Source organism: Arvicanthis niloticus, chromosome 17 (assembly GCF_011762505.2).
Source record: "Arvicanthis niloticus isolate mArvNil1 chromosome 17, mArvNil1.pat.X, whole genome shotgun sequence".
Lineage (NCBI taxonomy): Eukaryota > Metazoa > Chordata > Mammalia > Rodentia > Muridae > Arvicanthis > Arvicanthis niloticus.
In genome coordinates, this window is record NC_047674.1 from 28,539,099 (window position 1) to 28,559,724 (window position 20,626).

At 44.3% G+C, this 20,626-nt stretch overlaps 1 protein-coding gene across 2 annotated transcripts in view; it reads left to right on the plus strand.

Annotated features, from left to right (window-relative positions):
- The window catches only part of Tbc1d8 (TBC1 domain family member 8), a 109,574-nt gene that overhangs the window by 48,210 nt on the left and 40,738 nt on the right, over positions 1-20,626 (plus strand). The window contains exon 2 of one of the 2 annotated variants that reach the window (XM_034521328.2): positions 6,068-6,178. In XM_034521328.2, coding sequence (XP_034377219.1) covers positions 6,068-6,178 — 111 coding nt within the window. Of the gene's footprint in view, positions 1-6,067; positions 6,224-20,626 lie in introns of both variants that reach the window. The other variant, XM_076915012.1, reaches the window with a different exon arrangement.

The following is a 20,626-nucleotide window of genomic DNA, read 5'->3' on the forward strand; positions in this document are numbered from 1 at the left end:
TCCTCTGGAAGAGCAGCAATTCCTTTCCAGCTGATCCATCTCTTCAGCCCCCTCCAGGATTAAAAAAAAAAAAAAAAAGTTTAATATTATTATTATTTTCCAGACTGACTTTTGCTGTATATTCCAGGCTGCCTTTTAGTTTGTGTTCGCTTACCTGTGCCCAAGTGCCAATAACTGACATGCAGGACTGCGCCGAGTCCTCTCAGTTTTAAGGACTGTTTCCCTGAGTGTAGATTTGAGGACTGGGCTGGTGGTGTTTTCTTTCTCATGAACTTTTGTTCCTACCAGAGCGGATTGCAGGCATGCGCTGCCTTGTGCAGTTCATTCCGTTTTGAAGGATAATCTGGGTATGGATTTGCAGGTTGGCTTCCAAATCCTTTCTTAGGGTTTTCCCTCTCTCCACGTAAATTTACTGTGCTCTTGCTTTCCTGTGAGAAGGGCTGACCTGTTAAATACAATTATTATGAACTCCCTGTCTATAACAGCGGGCTCCGTATCACTTCTGTATCTCACTGGTACTGCTCTGGGTACTAGGAACCGAGGGGATGGTGCTCTAGCTGCATTTGGGACCATGTTTCCAGGTTGGCTTTAGCTGTGTCTATCATAGACATTTGCTTTGTTCCACGCCACCACAGAAACGTGATGCCAGGGCTTTCAAATCTCCCAGAGCTGCTCGTTTTGATGCCATTTGCCTTTGAGCTCCTTTAAGGGCTTTTCAGATGGTTGGAGCCAGCGTTCTTCCCTCTTATCCACCATTACTGAAATAGGAACTTGGGCGAGTTGCTCAGTAACCGGGAAGGTGAGGACAGAAAAGCCAGGAAATGTCGATCTCTGAAAGTGTTCTTCTGTAGCTTGGATAAGACTCTGGCCACTCCTCTATGGGACTCTGGGGTTTTGATGGAGAATTCCCAGAGGCCATTGCCTCTCAGCCCACCTTCTCAGCCTAGTGGGTGCCTGACATTAAAGCCCATGCAGGTTGGCTTTTAAATCCTTTCTTAGAGTTTCCCTCTCTAAGGGTAGGGGGGTCCCTGAAGACTGTATGTAGTCCTGTAATTTTTTTTCATGCACTCAGACCATACTCAATGGTTACCAACGTCACTGTTCAGTTGTCCTGTAGTTAATGGTGTAAGACCATGGAAATCTATTCCTACCTGTGACTGGATTCTCCTGGTGTCTCTCGATTTCAGGGTTGTGGCCTAACCTATGACCTCAGGTCTTTAATGGGTTGAGGAAAAGTCCCTACTCCCAGGCTGCTCAGTGTTCTCTTATGTGAAAGGGATAACTTCCAGGCACCATGAGCAATGAGTGGAAGTCCCCTGTGGCTTTCGCACACAGCTTTCCCCACTAGCTGAAGCGGCTGGGTTGATGTAAGACATCCTGACTTTTCAAAAGCACCTGAATCTTTTAGAGGGAAATAACCACTCTTTCCAGTCAAAAGAATCCCTGTTTTTCTGTGGCTGCCGCGTTGCTGCTCACCTCTTCTTCCTTATTTGCATGGTTCCTTGAGTTCCTCAGGAGGCTGGGGTCATAGCTTGGTGGTAAGTGCTTGCCTGACGTGCACACAGTATTGGACTCAGTCTCCAGCACTGCCAACCAAACAAGGAAGCTTCCTGTAGGCTGTAGATCAGTCTTGGAAATGCCAAGGGTATGTACAGGTTGGGTGGGGGTGGTATTTAGCCCTTTCTAGTTTTCCTCAGCTTCTCTGTCACCGCCCTCTCCCGCCTATGCTAGACAACTGTGTTCTCTCAGTCGTCTTTTGCAAACACACCTTTAGCCCTCCCACTTAGCAGCTGCTGATTGAATTTCCTGTCAGGAGAGGCCCTGGTCCAAAAGACAGCTGCTCAGTCAATGGGACTATGGGAGCACCCAGGAAGGAGGCGTGGTTTCTAAGTAGCCAAAGTAATCCTGGGTATAAGGGCCTGTGCCCTTTATCCTTCTCCTGAGAAGGCCATTGAGTTGGGCAGAACAGGGAGCTCCTAGGATAGTTTGAGGCTGGATAGGGTCAGGAGAGAGCATCTGCCAGATTATCTTGTTTGTAACAAGACTGATCGATAAGTAAGCATGCTAAGAGTCATGAAAGCCAGGCTTGGTGAGGCTTGTCTGTAATCCTTACTCAGAAGGCTGAGGCAGAGAAATGGTTACTTAGGGGCTAGACTGAGCTTGCTCAAAAGGACTTTCCCAGTGTTGTGTTTGATGTAGTTGCAAGCTGTAAATTTTGTGGAAAGAATACTGACATGGTAGTGTGTAAAAGAAAGTACTGGCATAAAGCTCGTCAATTTTGTATATGTATATGATGTGTGTGTATATGTATGTGTATGCATATGTACATATATACACACACATATGCACACATATGTGTATATATGTATGACTACAAATAGAAATGTTAAATGTATATACATGTGTACATAAATATATGTGCACATATTATGTAAATATATATATACCTATGCACACATCTTTGTGTACACATAGTCATATATATGTATATATCTACTTATTTACATATATGTGTGTGTTTGTTTTCAAGACAAGGTCTCACTATGTAGCTTTGGGTGTCCTGAAACTGACTATGTAGACCAATCAGGCTGGCTTCGAACTCAGAGCTCCGTCTGCTTCTGCTTCCCAAGTGCTAAGATTAAAAAAATGTGCCGCTATGCCTGGATTTATGATCTTATACTTTTTTAATTTTAAAAGAAAATATAATTAATGAGCTTGGTTGTTTTGCTTGCAATTGTTAACTGCATTGCAGTACCTGTAGGGACCAGAAGAGGGCGCTGGATCTCCCGGACCTGGAGTTATGGGCTGTTGTAAGCTGCCATGGGAACTGAACCCTGGTCTCTTCTGCAAGAGCAGTCAGAGCTCCTAACCAGCTCTCTAGTCCTCAGAAATAGTCTTTAGCTTTCCCTACTGAGATCTTGGTGTGAGCACATCTGACTGGTTTGTAAATGCAATACCTCGCTAAAGAAAAAAAGAATTACTTGGAAAAATGGCTAGTGCCAGGTTGGGAGCAGAGATGATACGTTTATTGTGTCACAGAATATAAATAGCAATGAAGCCATGTTCGAAGGACACAGATCCTGCTAGAACAGGCTCGCTGAGATAGTCTGAGCATCCAAGTAAATGATGATGGTGGTAGATTATAACCCAGGTTTGAAAGCAGGGTGCACGAGGAAGCCATGCTGATGTAAATGAGCTGAGAAGCTGAGGAATGTGGAGTTTATAGTTTGTCCATGGGAGGCATGTTCATTACAGAGGAAGACAGAATACCATCACAGTGCAGAAGCTGACACAGCCTGCTTTAACCAGTTTTTATTTATGTGTATATGTGCACGTATACATACCTGTGAACAAAGGTACCCAGAAGTCAGGAGAGGGCTTCCGAGCCCTTGGAGCTGGAATTCCCTGCATTTGTGGTCACCCAGTGTTCAGACTCCATTCCTCAGGACAGAGCAGCAGGTGCTCTTAACCAGCAAGCCACTCTCCAGTCCCAAACAGTCTATCCCTTAAGCACGTAAGGAAACGTTACCGGGAATGAGCTGAAATCCCCCATCTGATAGCATGTGATGGAATGGATATTTGTGACCACTACGATCACCGTCACAGACTGTGACATCACAGCCACATCAGGCAACCAAAACTGTGGGGCATGCTACTCAAAATGAGCCAGTGATCTTCAAAACGGTCAAAGGCATGAAAGTCAGAGTTCTCAGATATCACAGAAAATGGCTAAATCTGTCACATGACTCTGAACTGGACCCATTACAGAAGATAGTACAGATAGGTCCCTGCATCTGAGAGTTGGATTTGGGTTGTTTTTTTTTTTTTTTCCCTTCTGTAGTTAATCTAGGAATTTACTTGGAGCTTGAATTTGACAGCATCCAGTCAGCCCCAAGGTCATGAGTGGTGCTCGCCTGTGGGTTGTTTTGCTGAGCCAGATATGAATCAGGTTGTGTAGTCAGTAACAGTCCCCTGCCCCTAGGCTTGTTCCCGTGTGTGGATGGATGATTAGGAGGGAGCAGATGCAATTGTCTGCCTTCAGCACAGGGCATAACCATCACAATGGAAAAACAATTCCTCCTTTGCCTTTGCACTGTGTGTGTGTTTGTGTGTGTATGTGCATATATCACACATATGTATATATGCATACACATATATACACATACATATTATATATACATACATTCACACACATATATATGCACACATACATATATATATACATATATATGCACATATACATACACATACACACATATATACACAGACATAGACACACATATATACACATACATATACACACACACATATACACACATACACATATACACACACATACACACATATATACACATATATACATATATACACATGCATACACATTCATATATACTCATACACATATATACACACACATACACACATATACACATATACACATGCATACACACATATATATACACATATGTGCCCTGCAATCTGTGAAGGACTTGATGGGTTTTCCGCTCTCATATTTCTGGAGCAGGTATAAGCATCACTCACCACTTGGGATGAGGCTCATGATAAAGAAGTAGTAAGAATATTACATACACAGCACCTTTTATGGTCCAGGCAGCAATTGAAGTAAAAGACATGTTAATTCATGTAATTCTCTCAATTATTTTTACAAAGTTGTTATTCCATTTCAACTAAGGAAACCAGCTACACACAAGTTCAAACAACTTTAGGTCACATAGCTTGAAATGGTAGTGCCAGGTTTGAATGGAAATCTGATTTGAGGGACACTACTACTCTTGTTTCCCGGGTTTTGTTGGCATAGCTGATGGTTGTAGACTCCAGATGTTGGGTAAATGGGTGGGGAGGTCTCTGGTGAGAATCAAGGAGCTACTGTGGTCAGATGCCATGACCAAGACAACTTACACAAGAGTTTATTCGGGGCTTAGAGTTCTGGGAGTTAGAGTCCATGACAGGGCAGCAGGCAGTCAGGCGTGGTGCTGGAGTGGTAGCTGAGAGCTTACATCCTTACGTACAAGTAGGAGGCAAAGAGAGCTAACAGGAATGGTGTAGGCTTTTGAAACTGCAAAGCCTATCCCCAGCCAAAGCTACATCTCCTAATCCTTCCCAAATAGTTCTGCCAACATGACCAAGTATTCAAACCAATGGGGGCTGTGGAAGGACTTTGGATGAGAAGAGCCATTGAGTGTTCAAAGGTTAGTGGGCTGTTCTGTGGGAGGTAGGAAGGTAAGAATGGTGAGAGATGTGCAGAGGGTGGAGGCCTGCCTCGTGAAGCTTCAGAGGGAAGCAAAGACTCATCAGGGCTTTTGTGTGGAAAGTCTATGATGTCAGGTCAGCTGGGGCTGAAGAACCAGCTGTGATTGACAAGAGACCAGAGCCACTGAACTGAAACCCTTGCTTTGCGGGGACGCTGGATATTGCTCAGCTGGGGCTGAGATATTAGCAACAATTAAGAGGAGACCAGGATCATTGCAATGAAATCTCCTGGGAAGTGTTTCCTGAGAGTTACACACAGGTGCTGTGTTTCAGATGTGTATGAAGTGACGTGGGCCATGGAGAGCAGCTGAGGCTTGGCACTGTGAGAGGCCAGAAAAGGCCATTGGTGAAGCTACAGCCCAGTTAGCAGTTGAAGGCTGGGAATTAAAGGAATCCTGGAGAGCAGCTGAGGCTTGGCACAATGGAGGGAACCCGGGAGAGGGTTGTAGGGAAAGAGCAAGGCAGCAGGTTTCCGTGACTTCAACAGCTCCTGCCTCCAGGCTCCCCCATAGCCTCTGCATCAGCTCCTGTGCCCAGGTCCCTGCTTTGCTTCGAGTTCCTGCCCCAACTTCCACTGGTGATGAACTGTGATGTGAAGTGTAAACCAGAATAACTCTTTCCTCCGAAATTTGCTTTGATCGTGGTGTTTCATCACAACAATAGTAACCATGCTGAGAAAGGGACCATTTTCATTCCAACCACACAGCTCCAAAGCACGGAGTCGGTGGACGTGTGCTGGCTGCCTGGCCTAGTCTGCCCTGAACTCACAAGTGTCCTTTCTTCTATCTCCCTTAAGGTCGCCTTGTGGGTGCTCTGGACGCGGTGCTGGATTCCAGCGCTCGGGTTGCTCCATTTCGGATTCTGCTTCAAGTTCCCGGGTCCCAGGTGTATTCTCCCATAGCATGTGGTGAGTTACTGAATGGATCAGACATTTACTGGGCCATAGCCACTGGTGAGTTCTGTTATAGTTGGAATGTTCCAGACCTTGCGGTCGAAGCATGCTGAGTGTCTGCATGTCCATGGTGTTTAAAAGGTAACGCCTCTGGAGCTACTTAGCAGTTCTTGCTTCCACTCACACCGACCTCTTTATCCTCTTCCTCCTTTTCATCTGCACCTACTTCTCTTCCTACTCCTCTGCCTACTCTCCACCTCCTCCTGTTTTCTGTTTGGTTTCCTCATCCTTCATGTCTCTGCCTCACTTCTAACCATCAAAAGTACATAAAGGCTGAGCGCTTGGGCATGGAGGGTTTTGAGTGGTGTCTCAGAGTGCTGGTATTGCTCCATCTGAATTGAGCCATGTTCTTTGTGATCTTGCCTCTGATGTAACTGTGTGCCTGGTTATGTATGTCCACTGTGGTCCCCTGAGGGCACAGTCTGAGGGCTGTGGTGATTTATTTTGAACAAGGAGTGAATGTACAAAAATATGCACAAAAAATGCATGTCACTCTGCCAGATGCTAGGGAATTTAGACCTCACCCCATGTCTCCATCCAAGGTCCTGTTCTTCCTGTAGGTGCCACCTGGTGTTGCATTGAGCCCCTAGGGTCCCCCAGGATGGAAGTGTCACATTCAAAGACACACTTTATCAACAAATCCTAGTGTCTGTTTATTCTACATGAGTAACACATGCTCTTATTTACAGAGTAAGAAAAGTCACTAGAGACTCTCTCTTCAAACACTGGATTCCATGTTAATCTTCTATCTCTATGTGTGCACATGGCTGTAGTATTTTTAGCTTTGCACTGGGTACAGTAAAGTTTGCTCATTGTCTCCTGTTCACCAGCCATACTGGACTTTTCCTTTGGAAAAGGTAGAAGTTTGCTGAAACTTCTCATTCCCACCCACCACCCCATCTAACTGCTATTAACATCTGGGCACACTCTTGTCTGCCTTTTCTTTTCTAACTAGGGCAGATTGCTCTGATTAAAAAATGATTTATAAAGAAATCACCTTTCAACTACAGAAAGAAGATGACTGTTGCCTCTAGCCACCTAAGTACCTTCTGGTTACACAAGATAGACATCTGAGCAGCTTTCTAGTGGGTCAGACAAGGTGGCTACAAAGGTGCAAACGTGTAATTCTGTAAAACCGGAGTTACCTTACAGGGCTGTTTTATAACAAAATTGTTACATTTAGTTGGTTTCCATGGAAACAAAGAAACTAAAGAGGAACAAAAATTGTTAAACTTCTAGTGTTTAACACTGAAGGTGATTTTTTTTCCTAAAAGGTTCATGTAAGGTTGAGGCCAGGGACTTTGCTTATCAGTGTGAAGTTAGAGTTGTAGTGTGTGAAAAACAGTTTCAGTTCTTACAATGTTCTCTGTCACCTTATGGGACAAGAGTGCCAGCATATTTTCTCTTCTGCTTCCCTATTTCTCATTAAAAAGAGCTACTGATATTATATCACTAGTCCCACTCAGACCTGATATTTTCCATAATGATGTTTTCCATAATAATTTTTGATTTGTTGGTGTGGTGTGGTTCTTTGTACCATATGTACAGAGGCTAGAGGCTCACGCCCAATGTCTACCTTTTGAAGCTTGGACTCTCACTGAATCCAAACCTCTCTGACTAGGCTAGACTAACCAGCAAGCCTGAGATCTCTGCCCATCTCTGCCTGCCCTGAGCATGCAGGCTCTGTTGTACTCAGACTTTCTGTGGATGCTGGTGATCTGAATGCAAGTCCTCTTGGTTGCGCAACCAGGACTTTACCACCCACTGAGCCATCCTTCTCTGTCCAGCTCCTGTGTTTTCTGTTATTGTTTGTCTCAGTTCCTTATACAGATTTAATATTTACAGTCAGCGATGACATTTCCCATCCTGGAACCTTTATTTTGTTAATTTCATTTTTTTTCCTTTCTTTTCACTAAGGAGACCTGCTGGCCTGGAACTCTCTGTGTAGATCAGACTGATCTTGAGCTTACAGGATCACTTTGCCTCCGAAAGTGCTGGTGTGAGCCGTCGTACCTGTTCCTGTGTTGCTGCTGTTCATTGCGTAGCTGGAGAGATTTCTATTTTCTCCCAAATAATGTCATGGATGTCTTGGTCTCTGAGGGTTTTCACACTTGCAGATGTCTGCCTTTGGCCACTCTAGACATGGTGGCTACTGTCTTCATGGTCTTCTAGTGTTTTACGTGACAACACAGATTTCTGCTTGTCTCACTGCCCACTCCCCACTTGTGGATTCTGTGTTTTTTAAGCATGCAAGACTGCATTTCTCACTGGGCTAGAATAGTTTGACTAGAATGTGTTACTCCTCTGAGCTCAGTGGGTTAGCCATTTTTAAACACACTGTGCTCTTGGCAATCAGCACAGTAATTTTTTTTTTAAATCATTGTGGGACACTTTTGCTATACTCCCATGCATGAATTTTGTTTGTAAAATTCTTTTCCCCTGGTGTTTACTGCATCTTGAGTAGCTAATGGTGGTGTTTCATTTCTATTTGTTTCTCTTTATCTTGTTAGGTCTGTTCTCTCCATTTAGTTCATAATTCTTTCTTGAGTTAGTTCAGTTTTCAGCAATATATTTTGCTCCTTGCTTTTAACTTATATTTTAGTGGTTATTGGTGGTGGTGGTTGTTGTTGTTAGATTTTGATCAATAGTTCAGGGTCTCCATCCTTTTAAGTTTCTTCTGCTTCAGCTGCGCTGAGACTTCTCATGGTTTTACTTTGTTCTTGGGAGCATAAAGCATTCATGAAAAACCACCTCCCTTTCTTCCTGGGGTGAGCTATTTCCTTCTAGGACAGTTTCTGTCTGGAACCATTTGTTCACATCTGGCCATGTTCCTTGATGTCCAGTACAGTACTGGTCCAGATCTCACCCATGCTTGGGCACCATCACCTCAGATGCTCTGTTGGCATTAGCATGCTGTGACTTTACACTCGGGTTTATGGGAACAGAATGAAGAAGACTGACATTCTGCTAGACGGGGCTGGGAATGAGCAGTAGTAGCTTCATCTTTCCTCATGGTTATCCTGCACTTTGCCTCAAGCAAAACAGTTGGTCGCCCTCTGAATTTGAAGCCTTGGGCGTGAACGTTTGTATTTGTACCTTTGTCCCCTTACTACATTGGCTTCAGCGCACTTTTGGAAGCTAGGGAGGACTCAGCCCATACCGTTGCTGGTTTTGTGGATCTACATCCTTTGAAGATGCAGCGGCACGATACAGTTCTTATACAGTTCTTAGTGTCTACAGGGCATCAGCCCCACAGCCTTAGCCCAGTTTCATCTAACTCTTGAGCAGACATTATTTGGGTTTGATTTTTCACTACTTTCTAAGCAATCTTTTCGCTTAAAAATTTCAGATCACTTCCCCCCTCCCTCAGATTCTATTCATTTGAAGTGTCTGGTTCCTGCTACATACCAGGCAGTTTCCTGATGTAGGGGATTCTGTGGGGAATGTGTCAGTGTGGTCTCCTTTCACCCAACTCTACAGGGCCATGGGAGGTATGCATGGCAGCAGGTCTGGGAAGGCTGCAGAGGACAGGGCGGCTGGAGAAGTACTATTGGGGTACATGCATGTGCCTTTTGTGCTAAGTATTTCCAAATTCCACACCATTGTTTGCTGTTGCTCCTCTGGCTCCCTACTGTGCCAGGGCAGCTGTCCTGAGAAGGTGAACCCATTCTCCTTCCATTGATCCAGGGTGGGTTTCCTGCAGTTTGCATTGGGCTTGACCGACCCTGAGTTTGCAGAGATATCACTTTCTGCTGTCCTCTTGCCACAGAAGGTCCTCCAAACAATACTTATCTTTCAGTGTGTTTTTCTCATTGAGAAACATGAGCACATTCAGTCTTGAACCTGTAAGATCAGTGGGGACACTGAAGTCTCTGTTGGCAGTCCCTTGGGCATCTTCCACTCTGTGATCCACCATAGTTAATATTGCATTGTGACCTGAGCATCAAGGAAGGTCCCTGCCCATGGTTTGGGGCCTCCAGTAAAGAAGAAAGCTGTGTGAAGGGAGGACAATCTGCAGGAAGAATCCAGATCTGCACTTGAGTTTGGCAGCTGCAGGACAGGCTGGGAGGCCGAGCAGAGAGCCTCCGAGAGTCCATTTTCTCTTTTTAGGCAGAAGTGAAAGAGATGTGTGGATTGTCTCACAGGTCAGTTATTTTATTTGGCAAAAGACCTGAAGAAAGCCATGGTTCTAGACAGGATATGTATGGTTACCATCTTACCAACATGGACCAAATGACTATAAGTCTTTATGAAGATGGTCAGCTTCTGTGGCTGAGATAGAATCAGATATTGCTAGAGAGAGAGACACTGGGTTGTTTTAAGAATCTGTAGACAGAGAAATGGCCCAGCCCTCCAGGACAGAACACAGATACTCCCTTCCCTAGCTGTCGACACCTGTTTCCTTGCTTCTGGTGCTCTCTCAACACGAGCATTTTCTCAGTTTTTGTTTCCCTCCCTCACAGAAACAACTAACTCCGCAAGTGTTTCTGGGTACAGACCTTCCAATGTTCACAACACCGAGTTTGGGAAGGGGACTGAGGCTCCCCTGTAAGGCCATGTGAGTTTACTTGTCCCTGGACATTAGAGCCTGGGCCAAGGGGTTTTCATTTTTACAGTGGTAAGGAAGTACAACACCGCTGTTTACTCTAAGACTTTTGCAGAACTTTGTGAATTTGCCGTATCCTCACAGGCTGGTGCAAGTGTACTGAGCATGCCGAAGCAGGCCAGCGGCAGTGGGGCAGTGTGCTGAGCGCATTTCTGACTCGAAAAAGTTTCAACTTAGGAGTTGATCAGGCTGCAGCTCTGCCATATGTGCAGGAACTGCAGCCATTTCAAGTAAGTCTTGTTGCAGCGTGTCACTTTGCTACTGAACCTAAGCTAAGGCAAAAGCCTGTCTTTTTCAATGTTCTTATCTCTGCACCTCCCAGGTCCCCTAAACTTCAGTTGCTCAGTTACATCTAGTCCTTGCTAAACGCCCCTGACCACCTGCCTGTGTGGCCACTCCATGAGAGATCTCACATTGGCTGGTCAACTTTTCTCTCTCAGAAGGGTGGTGAACTCTCCTCTCCTCCCTTGCATCTGTCAGCTTGCTTCCAGGGACCCGGATGTCCCGCCTATTACTTCGTCCAGCAATTGGCCCATGGTTTCTTTACTGCACTCAAAAACCACTGGCCACCGGCCACCACCATTCTATTTTCTGAGACTGCCTTGTGTTTCATTGGTGGAATCATGCAGGCTCCGCCCTTGGGGGGGGGACTGGCTTCTTGCATCTTATTGGTACAATTGTGCAGGCTCCACCCTTTGGAGGGGGAGGACTGGATTCTCGCATCTCATTGATGCAATCATGCATGCTTTGCCCTTTGGAGACTGGCTTGTAATGTCTTCATGACAATGTGTGTTAGAATTTCCTTTTTCAAGTTGAATGGTAATACAGTTTCTGGCGGCTTTCTTTTTGGAATTATTCATCTAACCATTGGTACTGAGTAGATGAGTACAGTAATGAGCAGAGCAGAATCCCAGGAGCTAATCCCAGGTTAGACCAGTGGTTCTCAATCTTCTTAATGCTGCAACCCTTTAATACAGTCCCTCACGTTGGGACTTCCAACCATAAAATTATTTCATTGATACTTGATAACTAATTCCACTACCATTATGAATCACAATGCAAATATCTCTGATGTAGTATATCTGATATGTGACCTCCAAAGCAGTCACAACCCACAGGTTGAGAACCTCTGGGTTAGACTGTCTGGACCCTGCTGAATGGATTCCTATGCTGTGGCAAGTTAATGGGCCCTGTGTAAGGACGAAGCTTCCCTGCTGTTGCAGTGTCTGGTGCTCTCAGTCTTGTCCTGCACTAGAGGCAGGCAGGCCCTTCATGCCATGCTGCTCTCTGCACTGACTGTTCTTTTTCCCACATGACATGTCCCGGTAATCGTTGGTGGTCCTCAGTGCTATCTCAGAATTGCTGCTGGGCACATCTTAGTCATCATCATGGCCTAGAACACACTGGCTGGAATGTTTGTCGTCCACATTCGATCTCAGGAAGCACACAAAAAAAGAATAGGAAAGAACTGCCAGGCTCTGAGTTATCTGTTTAGAATCATTCCAAGAATCAGGTTGCTTATGTAATAAGTTGACGCCCTCCATTATTATCAGCTGAGGCCTGGGGTTGTCTTTCCCAGTTCCTGGAAGAAGACATCCTCGAGTCAGTGAGAGGTGGCAGAGCGATCCTCTCAGGCATCGGAGCCTTGCACAGAAAGACTTTCAACAATGCTCATATCTTCCCAGGCATTAGTTTGCACTTGCACTGGCCTAAGGAGTTCATGGCTCTATAAGTTCAGAGTTTCCCCCTCCCCTTACTTTGGAGGTCTGCCCCCATGGGGTTGAATTAAATGAAGGAGCAGGGAAAGCCAGGAGCAAGCTTTTCATGGACCTGTACAGCTGAGTGGGAAAGGGTGTGTGTACTGAGCCTGATGTCTGCAGATTCAACCAAAATGGATAATATGTATGAATGTAACATGTTATATATTATGCAATTATATAGTACTATATATCTCTGTTGCATCTGTACAGACAGACTTCTTGGTGTTCCAGGAAGAATATGCCATGGGAATTCTGTATCATTTACAGAATGGTACTTTGTATCAGACAGGGTAAGAAATCTGGAGATGACTTAAGGGATTTAGGAGGAGTAATTAAGTTGCCTGCAAAACTACAGCATCTTAAATAAGACCCTGAGCGGTCTCAGAGTCTGGTGTCTTTGGCAGGGGTAGGGGTGAGGGGGGCTTGGATCCAGCAGATAAACAGGTCCAGTTCCCTGGTGGACCCAGAGGGACTGTTGTAATTTGAAGAACACTTAATTAAGGATTTAGATTTGGAAAATGAAAACAGACATGCTTTGAAAATTTCAAAGGTCACGACAGGAAAGGGGAAATATTTGCTAATCAAAACATGTTGCCTGTTTTTAAAAGTTCAGGCCCACAGGAGCTAATTCTCTCCACTAAGCCCCTACTCTCTCCATTCTGTTTCCTCAACAGCACATAGTGGTAGCATACTCTGCTCTGGAGAGGAAAAGATGCAGAACACTGGAAGCCGGCCACTTGCCAGGGTCACACCAGATGCCCTCCGGGGTGCTAGTGGGCAGCTTAGCTGCAGGTTCTGACAGAATGTACTCTCAGAGTGTTCCTTCTGACACATGGTCTCTTATCCAGTGCCCTTGACTGCGGCTGGTGTTTTGCTCTCTTGTATTCTGCCTCACTGTTTGCTTTGTCTTTGTGGAGTGGATTTTATTAAGAGAGGAAATGTTCTCGGGTGGACCAGATTAGTGTCTTCCTGAACTTCACACCAAGGTGGCAGAGGACTTGCAGGGTGCTTCTAGGAACATCTGGGAAGCAGCCCAGCGGGGGGGGGGGTGTTAGGGGGTAGGAGGGGCAGAATGTGAGCTTTCTGGGTTTACACTCCGAGGTCAGGATTGTTACGCTTGTTCTCAGTAGCTTGGCATTTCCTTGGAACAATACTAGCTGGAATTTTCCACAGAGGTTCACCTTTAGAAGTGGAAGAGGGTTGCCAATTAATGTTTCTTCCCTGTCATGGAGCAATTGGGCTGTTAAGGTATTTTTTTTTTTTAAAGTAATTTTGCTTATGTACAAAAAACTTTCATTAAAAGATATGGTTGGTTTTTTTTTGTTTTGTTTTTTTGTTTTTTGTATGATGTGTGTTGCTGATAGGGGTTTTAAAAGCAAGTGAATGCTAAGACCAGCTTTTAGGTCTGTACATTTTAAGGCTAAAAGTAAGATTAAAGTCTCTTTAGAGCTGAGCGAGTTGGTACATGCCTGACCTGTAGTCCTAGCTACTCAAGAGACTGAGGCAGGAGGGTCATTTGATTCTATAAATTTGAGACCAGCCTGGGCTATATAAGGAGAATAAACAGAAGCAAATTAAAAATTGATTTTTAAAATCAAAGGTTGCTTGACTTGCAGTGTAGGTCATAACTTGTCAACAGAGACAACCTGGAAAGGGTGCTTCAAAAATACCTGAGCTAATTCTCTTTTTTAATAGAAGAGGAGGCAGGCTGGAGAGATGGCTCAGTGGTTGAGAGCACTAACTGCTCTTCTAGGGGTCCTGAGTTTAATTCCCAGGTGGCTCACAACCATCTGCAATGGAATCCTATGCCCTCTTCTGATGTGTCTGAAGGCAGCTATAGTACTCATATACATACAATAGTAAATAAATAAATAAATCTTTAAAAAAAATAGAAGAGGAAGCACTGAGACATGAGGCTCACAGAAAGATAATCTTGCTATTAGGTAACCCCTTAGTGATCTGAAAGGGGTGTAGTGGGAGTTCCTGTGACCCCTGTGCTGTGTGCTGCCCTGCAGGGATTCTTTCTCTGTCTTACTGAATCCACAGTGGCTGTCTCCCTGGCTTTTTGACCGAGAGAGAGAGAGAGAGAGAGAGAGAGAGAGAGAGAGAGAGAGAGAGAGAGAGAGAGAGAGAGAATGAATGAATATCTAATACAGTGGTTCTCAACCTGTGGGTCAAGATCCACTTGGAGTCCCAAATCATATATTTATATTACGATGTATAACATTAGCAAGATTTGGCTGGAGAGATGGCTCAGTGGTTAAGAGCACTGACTGCTCCTCTAGAGGTCCTGAGTTCAATTCCCAGCAACCACATGGTGGCTCACAACCATCTGTAATGGGATCTGATGTCCTCTTGTGGTGTGTCTGAAGACAGATATAGTGTACTCACATTTATTAAAATAAATAAATTTTAAAAAATAGTAGCAAGATTACAGTTATGAAGTATTAATGAAGTGATTTTAAGGTTTGGGATCACTACAGCATGAGAAACTGTGTTAAAGAACCCCAGCATTAAGAAGGCTGAGAATGATTACCCTAATACAGCTGAATTACTTGGGACTAGCAAGAAGCTTGCTTTACAAACTACAGGCTGAGTACCAGTCATCTGAAATACCTGGAGTTTTTCTTATTTTGGAATACTTGCATATATATTATGAAATACTGTAGGGATGGAACCCATATCAGAACACAAATTTGTTTCTTATATACCATGTAGACATAGCTCAAAGGTAATTGTGTGCAATCTTTTAAGATAATTTTGTCCGTGAAATAAGTTTCAAGGTGTGGAATTTCCTACTTGTGGCATGGTATGTGTCCCCCACCCCTACAAAGCTTCAGATTTAGGAGTTTTTGAATTAATGATGCCCAGCCTGTAATATAATAAGGGAACTTAGACAACATGAACCCCGTGTCCTGTTTTCTGACCCTGATTTTACTTCTGAGTCTATATACCTCATTCGGGTATGTGGGGTCACTTGTGCCTGTTTTTGCCTCTTCACTAGGAAGAGGTTTGCGTTTTTTCATTATAGAATTTTTCATTAAATTTCATGGTTATATTTTTTATTATAAAATAAGTTCTTTTTTTTAGCAGTTAAGTTTGTTCTTTGACCTTTTCATACACATATAAAATGTGTTCTGATTACTCTATCTCACCTTTCTGTCAACATGCCCACTTCTCCTCATAAGTCCCTGCCCCACATCAGGTCTTCATTCTGTTTTGGAACTCAGAGTTTAAAGGTGTTTGGTTATTCAATGGAGCTTGCTGATTGGCTGTGTGGCCATGCGGTTGGTTATTCATTGGAATTTACTGGGCTCACCACTGGGACTCAACTATAGACAGCGACTCTCCCTCTCCCAAAATCTTTGGGTAGCCCATGACTCAGCAGGGAGAGGTGGGGCCCCATGAGCTCATTCCTTCCCTATCCGTAACTAACAGAGGAGCATTGTGCAGATCCAATGTAGGTACTGGCAGCTGTCCTGAGTTCGTGATGGCCATGGTTGTCATACCCAGAAAGGAACATTTCACTGCCCTCTCCCTGTCTACTGGCTCATACTTTACAGCACTCTTCTGTGGTGTTTCTGATCCTTGAAAGGTCGTGGTGTAAATGTTGTTCAGGGCTGAACACTCACCCAGCACACAGTTCGAGCACTTTGAGCAGCCCTGGGTCTCTGCATCCACTGCCGTTCGCTGTACAGAGAATCTCTTCTCAAGAAGGTGAAGTAGTGTTGCCTATAGGTGTAAACAGACTTTAGAAGGTGGTTTGATGCTGTCCATTTAACTAAACAGCAGTAGTAAGGTCACCCCTAGGCCCATGACCTCCTCAGTCATACATTTTTCATCAAGTTTACAGAGCATAGGTCCTCTTCTATAAAAAAGGCTTCTAAAAATATTTATTTTACTTTGTGTGTGTGTGTATGTATATGTGTGTGTGTGTGTGTGTGTGTGTGTGTGTGTGTGTGTGTGCGTGTATGCATGCGTGCGCTTGTGCGCAGTGGCCTTTGGAGACCACAAGAGGCATCAGCTCCCCCGGAACTAGAGTTAACAGATGGTTGTGAGCCACCATGTGGGAGCTGGGAACTGAACCTGGGTTCTCTGCAAGATGAGTAAGTGCTCCTAACCACAGAACTATCCCCTCACTCCCAGTAAACATTCTGAAACAGTAGGAACTCCTGAGAATTGTGATGACATCCTGTGGGCACCTTGGATCAGGGGTTCCCAGCTTGCTTCATTTGTCTCTAAGGTTGCCTATCCTTAAGTAGTTTAAAGAAAATCCTAGTGGGCTGAAGAGATGGCTCAGTGGTTAAGAGCACTGACTGCTCTTCCAGAGGTCCTGAGTTCAATTACCAGCAACCACATGGTGGCTCACAACCATCTGTAATGGAATCTGATGCCCTCTTGTGGTTTGTCTGAAGACAGCTACAGTGTACTCATAAATAAATGAATCTCAAAAAAAAAAAAAAAAAAAAAAAAGATTAGTCATTCATATGTCACTGTTATCCTTGAAATAGAAGTTAACTGGGACTTATTGGTGTCATTTGAACTCAGTCTTGGTCTTCCTGCTTGCTTCGTAGGTGTGGCTGGTTCCATATAGCTTAATACTATGCTTGCTCTTCATAAATCATCCCTTCTACTTGGGCAAGTCCACTCCTCTCCTTCTCTGGCACCCCTTTTCATGTCCATGATAGATGAAAAAAAATGGGCTTCTTGTCTGCTCTTTTTTCCTCAACTATCAGTTCCATGTTCTAATCTCCCTCCCTCTCTCTCCTTCCCTTCTTCCATCCCTCCTTTGTCTGAGACAAGGTTTCTCTATGTATCCCTGGCTGTCCTAGGACTCACTTTGTAAAACAGACTGGCCTCAAACTCAGATCCACCTGCCTCCCAAAGACTAAGATTAAAGGCATGTGCCACCACGCCCAGTTCCTATAATATTTGATGTCACCCAGCATGTCTGTTGTTTTACTGGTTGTATTTGTTTAGTCATTGCAGGCGCTGGAGAGGCCTTCCTCTACCTTCTGAGCATCTAGACTTGACTATTAGCAGCTTCCACCCTGTGCTTGCCTGCTGTTCATTGTCTCTGCCTCCTCTTGTGGCTTCTGGTTCCTGAGATTGACATTGTCAGATTTTGAGTATTATAAATATTTTTAGGATTTATTTATGTATATGAGTGATCTCTCTGCTTGTGTGCCTGCATGCCAGAAGAAGGCATCCGATTACATTATTTATGGTTGTGAGACACCATGTGGGTGCCAGGAATTGAACCTCTGGAAGAGCAGCCAGTGCTCTTAACCCCTGAGCTATCTCTCCAGCCCCCGATCGTAATATGTTTAATGATTCATTTCTTCTGAGGGAAAAGAATAAAAAACTTATATTTAGAGATTTATTAAAACAGAAAAAATCGAGCAGATCATAATGATGTTCTTGTGAGGATAATTGCTTTAGACTTATAGATTAGGTCTGATAGTGTCTGTTTTCAGAATCTGGGTTTTTCAAAAAGAAGTGTTTGTTTCTTTTGGTCCATCAGTGTCATCTTATTTGCTGTTTATTTATTTATTTGGGTTTTTAAATTTTTTTAATACTTTTTTTTTAAAGACAAATTGCATATAGCTCAGGCTGACCCTGAAGCCCTGCATAGCTAACACAATCAGCTTCATCTGTCACCTCCACATAACCCAGAGGCACTAGGGAAGATGGAAGCTCAGCTCAGCTAGCCTCCATCAGACTGGCTACCCGTGGGTATGTCTAATTGCTGTACAAGGGTCTAGCCTAGTGTGAGTGGTGCCTCCCTTAGGCAGGTGGGCCTGAGCAAGCCAGAAGAAGCAAGCCAGCAGTCTCTGCTTCAGCTCCTGCCTCCAGGCTCCTGCCTTGGCTGCCCTTGACGACACACTGTAACCTGGAAGCCAAATAAACTGTTTTCTCCCTAAATTGGTTTTGGTCAGTGTTTTATCACAGCAACAGCAACCAAACTAGAATGAGTAGCTGGGTTCATCTTCTGATCCCCCTGCTTCTACCTTGCAAGTGCTGGCATTACAGGTGTGGGACACCATGTTCGTGTGGTGCTGGGAACTGAGCCCAGGGTTCCAAGCATGCTAGCTAGGCAGGCTCCCTACATTTCCGAAAGTCCTTTACCCCATGTGTAGTGTGTACTGGGATACTTTGTGTCTGTCTCATTCTGCATTAGAATGCTTGGTGAGCTACAGGAGAAAAGCTGCCCCATGTCTGCCACACCTTTCTCTCCCCTCTGTAGTCAACAGTAGATGGTTAGTGTGTGGCCAGTAGAGAAATGTTTTGCTAGTTCATAGGACCAGATCTGAACTATGAACACAGAGTGCCCATTTCATAGCACACTAGCGTTTAGGAAGCTGGAAAAGATACTGAATCCAGTCAAGTGTTTATTATGTAGAAGGAAACAGTTACTTTTCTTACAAACCAAAGCTTAGGCCCAGTTATTTATGGCTGTGTCCCTGCAGAAGCTGGAGGTGTGGACAATGAGATGCTTGTTTTATCTCATGATGATGCCTTCCTAGAGGAAAGCCAGGGAAAACAGCTTCCTCAGCTGCTCCGACCTCATCTGTGGGATGTCCCAGGAGATGGAGGCCCTCAGAGTCACACGCATGGGCTATGGATTGGCGTCTGTCTTTTTTAGTTCATGTCTAGAAAATACCTGCCTTGTGACATTTGTATGGAGTGAGTTTAAAGATACAGCATGCCTTACTAAGTGTGTAACATATGCCAGGCATTTAAAATGGCCCCAGCCAGCCATCTCCGCTGGTCCCCATGCAGACTTGGTGATTTCTGAGTCCTCAGTTCCTTGTTTTCTGGTCTTTGTTTAGGGTTCTAACACTGAAACTCTAAGCCTGATTTTCACACTGGACGTTTAGTTTTCTTGGAAAATGAAAAAGTCTATTTCTGTAAAATGAGAGGCTTTAGTAAAGCGGCAGGATTTTGCCAGTCACCGCTGTTACCATCCTCAGTCACAGTTTATTTAGTCTGTTACAGCTGCTGTAACAAAATCTTATGGACTTGACTAGGGGCTCAAACAATAGAATTTTATTTTCTTTCTGTTCCAGAGGTTGCGCACCCATGGTTATGATACAACTGAGTTATTTCCAATAGGGCCTTCTTCTTGGCTTGCAGATGCTCACCTGCTTGCTGGGTCCTCCCATGGTCTTCCTTTGGCAGACGTCTATCTCTGGTGTCTTGTGATATGCCAGTACTGTAGGGTCTGTGGCCCCACACTATGCTCTTACTAAGCTAAAAACTGTTTCTTGAAATATACGGTCTTGGCATAGGGGTGGCAACATACGGATTTGGGGAAGATACATTCAGGCACTGACAGCAGGTCTCTGTTGTGTTGGAAGGATAGAGCAGGAAGGATAGAATACACCCCACACATTCAGTAATTATATTATTATTGTATTATTATTATTCAGATGTGTCCAAACCATGGTCCATGGGCTGTGCATAACTATGATATCTAGGAATATGGCTCGGACAAAATCATGAACTTAAAACATTGAGGGTTTTTTTTTTTTTTGTGACTTTTTGTTGATAAAAAACTCAATTACATTTTTAAAATACATATTTGTATAGGTACACTCTTGTTCCAGGATGTATGGATGGTATAGCTCACTCCTTCCATGCCATGGATTTCAGGGACTAACGTTGTTAGGCTTGGCGGCAAGCCCCTGTACCCACTGAGCCAACTTGGCTGCCTCTCGTCGCATGGTTCTGAAGTGTAACCTTGTTAACAAGGACCTCAGTGTTACATAGGTTGGACATGCCTATGCGCTCTTTAGCTCTCTGGCCTCAACGATAGATGGCAGACTTTCTGATTGTCCCTTCTTCAGCTTTCTCAACAGTATGGTGCAACTCGGTGACTTTCAAACTGAACGTGACTCAAAAACAGACATGTATTTACGTGTGTAAAACTCACACTCTGACTCAGAGGTTGCTCTTACCGGGAGCCGTGCAGTCCATTTTGAATTGTTTTTTTAGGTTTTAAGCTGGTGTCAGGTGGACTCCTTTGCATTCATA